Here is a 6,786-nt window from a genome sequence, read left to right on the forward strand (position 1 = left end):
AAATGTTGAGCTGCTGTTGCGGACAGTGGCCTCATTGATGGGCCTTTCCCTCTGCCTTCTGTGTTGTCAGACCCCATCTTTGAGCCTAGTCAGCTACCTGCCTTTCAAGAAGGGATTATGAGCTGGTCCCCCAAAGAGAAGACCTATGAGACAGACCTGGCTGTGCTTCAGTGGGTAGAGGAGCTGGAACAACGGGTTATCCTGTCTGATCTGCAGATTCGGGTACACTAGGGCTGGTACTGGGGAGGAAGTTGTTGAGGGGGAGGCGGTCATCTCTTGTACTCTGTTAGGAAAAACCCTGGGTCCTCACTTCACAAGTGATCTCTTATGACACTAGATTTTTTCTACACTTAATTTTCTTCCTTTACAATGAGTTTTATTCCTGTCTCCCACCTGCAGGGCTGGACATGTCCCAACCCAGACTCTACTCGGGAAGACTTGGCCTACTGTGAGCATCTGCCTGACTCCCAGGAGGATATCACCTGGAGAGGCCGAGGTAGGGAAGGACTGGCACCCCAGCGTAAAACCACCAACCCGCTGGACCTGGCTGTGATGCGCCTCGCTGCCCTTGAGCAGAATGTGGAGCGGCGGTATCTACGGGAGCCCCTCTGGCCAGCTCATGAGGTTGTACTGGAGAAAGCCTTGCTCAGCACGCCCAGTGGTGCCCCCCAGTGCACCACAACAGAGATGTGAGTGCCCCAACCCCCATTCTTGGTCTTGGGGAGAAGGGATACGTTTAATGGATCCTGCTCCTCATCCAAAGATCACCACTTTCTCTCCCCCCCCCCCCCCAGATCCTACGAGATCACCCCTCGCATTCGGGCCTGGCGCCAGACACTTGAGCGGTGCCGGAGTGCAGCCCAGGTGTGCTTGTGCCTGGGCCAGCTGGAGAGGTCCATTGCCTGGGAGAAGTCCGTCAACAAAGTGGTAAGAGGCTGGGAGAGCCTGGGAAGGCTGAGGGGGCAGCCAGCTCATGGGGGGAGTGGGGTCACCGGCAGGCAGAGGCTTGAGGGCTCACCTTGCCTCCTCATACCCTTGGTCTAGACCTGTCTCGTCTGCCGGAAGGGTGACAACGATGAGTTTCTTCTGCTTTGTGATGGATGTGATCGTGGCTGCCACATTTACTGCCATCGGCCCAAGATGGAGGCTGTCCCAGAAGGAGATTGGTTCTGTGCTGTATGTTTGGCCCAGGTAAGGCTTCTGCTTTCTCATTCCCACTCCCAAGCAGAAGTCAGAGGTGTTCTTTCTCATCCCATTTGTCACCAATCCTGCAGATAGCAGCACTTCCTACCATGCCTCAGTGTCCCCTTGGAAAGAGCTCCAGGTTAGGTGCTGGGAGACCTGGATTCTGGTCCCTCTTGGAACAAGTCACTTAAATTCTGTAGCCTCGCTTGCTTGCTTCTGTACAGGGGGAATGATTGTATTTTCCCTTTTACCTACCTTATTGGACTATGTGAGTAGATGCACATGCTGGCTGATGCGTGGAAGTGTTTTGAAGCCTCAGTCACACTTAGACAAATAGGGATGGTAACGAACTGGAAGGCAAGCAGAGTACATCTCCAGCTGTTACTGATCTCACCCTTTTCCCATCCTCAGCAGGTAGAGGGAGGATTCACTCAGAAGCCTGGTTTCCCGAAACGAGGTCAGAAGCGGAAAAGCAGTTACGAGCTGAACTTCGCGGAGGGTGATGGCCGCCGACGCCGGGTACTGTCCAGGGGCCGAGAGAGCCCAGCAGTGCCTCGGTACTCAGAAGAAGGGCTGTCCCCCGCCAAGCGGCGGCGCTTCTCCATGCGGAACCACCACAGTGATCTCACATTTTGCGAGTGAGTCGAATGAATTCTGGGCACAACTGGCTCCACCTTTGCCATAGTAAGGACTAGGAGGGGTCAGTGGATTTGCTTCCCGAGATGCAGCCATCCCTGTCCCTCTAATGACAGGATTATCTTGATGGAGATGGAGTCCCATGACGCAGCTTGGCCATTCCTGGAGCCCGTGAACCCACGTTTGGTGAGCGGGTACCGGCGCATCATCAAAAACCCTATGGATTTTTCCACCATGCGGGAGCGGCTGCTCCGGGGAGGGTAGGTGGACATCAGCATGTCTCCTGGCTATTGTGTTACTCCCGTGACGACTCCTGGCTCACAGCTCTGCCTCCCCCTCTGCCCAGGTATACCAGCTCAGAGGAGTTTGCAGCGGATGCGCTCCTGGTCTTTGACAACTGCCAGACCTTCAATGAGGATGACTCTGAAGTGGGCAAGGCTGGGCACATCATGCGCCGCTTCTTCGAGAGCCGCTGGGAGGAGTTTTATCAGGGAAAACAGGCCAATCTGTGAGGCAAGGGAGGTGGGGAGTCACCTCGTGGCATCTCCCCCTGCCCTCCAAACAAAAACCCTGCCATTCTCACCTGCTGATGCTGCCCTGGGTCCAGACTCAAGTCAGAGATCTCAGCCTGATTTTTGACCTTACCCTTGGCAGCACCCTACATCCTCTTACCCCTACCTACACCCCTTTTTCCCTTTCCTCTTCTTGCTCCTCAAATAAGAGGGGCAGAGATGAGGTCCTTCTGGACTGAAAGCCAAAAAAAGAAAGAAAGAAAGAATTTTTCCTTTCTGTTTTATTTCCTAATTTAAAATGAGGAGGAGGAAAGAAGTCCCTGCTTCCTCCTCCCACCTTCTTCTCCTTCCCTGTACGTGCCCCAGCATTCTGGGGCTATTTAACAATAGCAATAGTTCTAGTGAATGTGTGAAACCGAAAAACACTCTGTACTGTGTGTGGACCCGCAGTGACGGCCAGTAAAGTGGACTTAACTCCCAAGTGTGTCGAGCCGGACACCGGGCCCTGAACATGCTGCTTCCATGTTCAGTCCCTTCCCTGCTTCCCACTTTCTCAATTTTTCCTTTTCCCTCCTCTCCCTACTTTTAAGATTTTCTCTCATCCAATAATGTAAAGCTATCGTGTACGGGTTCCTCTACCCTTTTCCCTCCCCCCAAATCTTTTTTCCCCTCAAAGGAAATAGAAGTTCAGAGGTCCCTGTCTTTCTCTCTGTCCTCATCATCCTGCCAATAGCTACCCCCTCTGTAATGTTGGATACTCCTCACATGCTGAGTTTCTAGCCTTTTTTTGAAACTCAGTAGCTGGGGAGAGGGCAGGGAGGCACCCTGGACCCTGGGCCTTCCAGCCTCCTTCCCCACCTCTTACCCAAACCTCCCTCTTGGGAACTCCTCAGGGACAACTACTGCTGAGTTTGGGCGCACTCCCAAGATGGAGGCCAGGTAGCAATCAGCTGGCCTCAGAGAGAGGTGTGTGTGCGTGTGTGTGTCTATGTGTGTGTGTGTGTGTCTGGGGGGGGGGGGGGGAGGGAGGATGCTGTGATTGTGCCCCTGTGCTGTTTGATGGCATCCAGTTTCCCCAAGTGTCTTTTTGTTCCCACCTTCCCTAGTGTTTCAAACCATCACATTTTTGTCCTTGGGAAACCACAGGAGCAGTTTTTCTGGGTACAAGGCTCTGTCTCCTCTCTCCCAGGCATTTCTGTTCCAGCCTCTTCAAACTGTGCAATCTTTCAGCAGGAACTCCCTCTCCTTTCAATAGCTTTGAGTCTTAAGCTTTTGTAGGGAGAGGGGTAGAACTGGATCTTTCCCTAATCCCATGAGCTTCTGTGGGTTTAGTTGTGCTTTTCTTTCCTTATCTACTTCATACCCGGGACCCCTTCCCCAGCAGCAGCAGAGACCCCAGAGCACAAGAGAGTAGGGAAGAGGGGTTCTGGGTCCACCACTGCCCTACATGTGACTATGCCCAAGTTAAGCCCCAGCATGTGAGAGGAAAGCTGCTAACTTCCCAGCTACAGCCATGGGCCCCTGCCCCCCTGCTTTCCTGCTCAGCAGCGCCCCTCCCATCAGAGATTACGGGTACTTGCACTGGGGAGGTGGCTGTTGGCCGGCCCAAGCAGAGAGCTGAGGCGTCCAAGAAATGTTCCATTGGTGGGGGAGGGGGCGCCAGGCGAGGTGGAGCATTCCTTGTACTTCTGGCAGCACTGGTTAGCCACTGAAGGGGGTGGGGGCGGTGTGGGGAGGTCCTGGGGCAGCCCCTCTCTTACTCCTTTATGCCCCCCTTCTCCCCCATGGCCTATTTCTAAAGTCGCCTTTTCTGTCAGATAAACCTCAAAACTTTTAATTTTATTTGAGATTTTTTTTTTTTTTTGCTTTTAAGAGGTGGATTGAAGAATATTTGAATTGACTTTATATGATGCATAAATATTTATATTTTATCTAAATAACTGCGCTGTAACAAAGTTTGTGTCAGTCAAACGTTTGGAACTGTTATAGTTGGGGGCTCTTCTTTTTTCCCCATGGCAGTTTTCCCCGGTATAAAATGTACTAGATTAATTTTATTGTTGGAGGCGAGGTGGACGGGGGAGTGAAATCTCCATGTTCCTTCTTTGTGTTCCTCTCCCAGCGCCATCTCTTTTCCCTAGGGACCAGGCACTCTTAAGATGGGGTGGAGTCCTAGCCTCAGTTTGAAGAAGTTGGGGCTGAAAGGGGGGGGGGGGGTAGGGCATGATCAAAGGGGCCATTTCTCATGTTCTTTCCTCATCTTCACCGCCCCTCGAGCTAGGTGGATTTTCTCTTCTTGACAAATAAGAGTATTTGGTAGGGAAGGCAGGTTAAAAAATAATAAAACCCACCCCCTGCCCCTTTGTTTTCCCTCCCCTCTATCAGTCTGGTAACAGGAAGAAACCACACCAACAACACCAACAAGTTTCCATGTTCCTTTTACAACAAAAGGGACTTGACTTTTTATATAACCAAATGTGGTGTTTTAGTGACTTTTTGATAATGTACAGTTTTTTGTGAATTTAAATTTATTTCTTTCTATATTTTTAGGACCAATCTCATTTTTAATAAGGTTTAAAAAAGAAAAAAAAAAGGTCTAGAGAAAAAACCTCCTGTTTTTGCCATGTGATGTTCCACAAGTGCAGCTGTAGAAAAGTGCTTGTCAGTTGAAATAAAAACCACATTTGATAGAGATTCAAAAGACTCTTGTGTATTTATCTTCCCTTCAACATAGGTTCTCACACTTGCTTAAGGGGAAGACTGGGTATTAGGGCGAGGATGACTCGTCTGGTGTAGGAGATAGATGGCAGGGGAGCAACCTGCTCCTAACCTTCCAGGGTTTGTCCCTAAACCTCCAAGCTTGGCCCTTGCCGTACAAGAGGTATCCACGGCAGAGTTCCTGCTTATGTGGAGGGAACGGGTTCTTAGTGCTCCTGGCGCCTGAGCAAAGTGCCATTCCGGGTGCCTCCCCCTTGCCTTGTGAGACGCCACCTTGGCTTCCTAAGCTGCAACTTGTGTTCCCAGAGTAGCAGATACGGGCCCATCACCAACCTCCCAACTTCTGCCCATGGATAAAACACCAGGGGGTAGACTTACGTGTTTTATTTCAAGACAAAAGTTGAAATGAGACAAAACGGAGCTATAGCAAGTTGTAGGGAAGGAACATGAAAATACCAAGGGTCAAAAAGGGAGAAAAACTAGAAGGGTAGATAGCACTGACATAGACATGAAAAGAGTATAAAACTAGAAGCTTCCGGATAAAAAATGTACAAAATGCGTGCGTTTAAATATTTCCTGTTCAAGATGACAAGTGCGTGCAAGAAAGCACTCACCACCCAAGAAATGTGTTGGGACAGGGACACCAATAGTGGCGTGAGGACTTTCTTTACTCAGGCTGCGAAATCTCACCACCCTCCAGGTTGCAAGTTTTGTTTCGGTGAACCCTCAGACGACACCAGGTGCAGGGACACCAGCTTCCCTCTTTGGTACTTGCTTACCTCGCAGCTACACGGCGGCCACTGGCCAACTCTCTTAAGCCTCAAGTTCTGAGATGGGCGCCCATGGTGGTGGTCCTAGGGGTGGCTCCCAAGCATTAGTTAAGATCCTAGGCGATCATTCATGGCCCCCCCCCCCCCCCCACGCCCCGGCCCCCGGCCTCCCACAGTGAGACCGAACTGAAGAGGTCACACTACTCTAGGGGGCGTAATGAGCAAAAAGTCCCAAAGACGACAGTCCAGAAATAGAAATTACCAAAAGTTAAGTGCATTTGATCATGAACCCCTCCTAGCCCCCAGCTCATGACGGGAAGGAAGGAGGTAAACCAGGTGCCCGTGCCCTCGCTGAACGTGAAATTGTGAGGTAGATGTGTCACGAGGACAAAAGTTCTGGGATGTGGTTGCAGTAGCTACGGCAGGGAGAAGCAGCAACGGTGATGGGCAGGAGGGCGCCTCGCTTTGTCACGAGCACGGTCGTGCATGCTGTTACTGCTACTGAGGTCAGCAGAGATCAGAAGGGTGACAGCGCCCAGGCCGGCCTTGGAGGCTGAAGGAAGACCCTCCCTTAAAAAGAAAGTGGGAAATGAAAGGTGAGGAAATACGAGGGCTCTGCTCATGCTCGGAAGGACCTAAAATGCAGGTACACAGAAATCGAGTAGTTGGTTTAAGGAGGACTGAGTGCGAGCAGGCACAAGTTGAACGCGTAGCCCTGACACCTAGGCTTGCGTCACCTCCACCCTCTTCTCTGCGGCCGAGTTGAGACCTGATCACGGCCCTAAGTTCATTGCCACTGGTTAAGAAGGTCAAGTAGCCCTCCCAGGTGCAGTGCCGCTGCTCCCCCAGAAGGTGGAGCCTGTGCACAACGGAGCAGCAATGGTCCCGCCCCCAAAGACTAAACTGCCAGATCCCTGCAACATCCCGTGCCAGCTCGGCCTGTCAAGGGCCTTTCGGTGCAAAGCGAC

General features: G+C 51.5%; 1 protein-coding gene across 1 annotated transcript in view; it reads left to right on the forward strand.

The window, feature by feature from the left end:
* Nucleotides 1–5,024, forward strand: part of BAZ2A (bromodomain adjacent to zinc finger domain 2A) — a 29,422-nt gene extending 24,398 nt beyond the window's left edge. Inside the window, 7 exon segments of the mRNA XM_044915383.1 lie at nt 71–222; nt 400–689; nt 795–927; nt 1,045–1,191; nt 1,597–1,823; nt 1,938–2,081; nt 2,168–5,024. Coding sequence (XP_044771318.1) covers nt 71–222; nt 400–689; nt 795–927; nt 1,045–1,191; nt 1,597–1,823; nt 1,938–2,081; nt 2,168–2,333 — 1,259 coding nt within the window. The 3' untranslated portion in view covers nt 2,334–5,024.
* The last annotated feature ends 1,762 nt before the right edge of the window (nt 5,025–6,786 follow it).

This window comes from Neomonachus schauinslandi, chromosome 5, assembly GCF_002201575.2.
Source record: "Neomonachus schauinslandi chromosome 5, ASM220157v2, whole genome shotgun sequence".
NCBI classification, from domain to species: domain Eukaryota; kingdom Metazoa; phylum Chordata; class Mammalia; order Carnivora; family Phocidae; genus Neomonachus; species Neomonachus schauinslandi.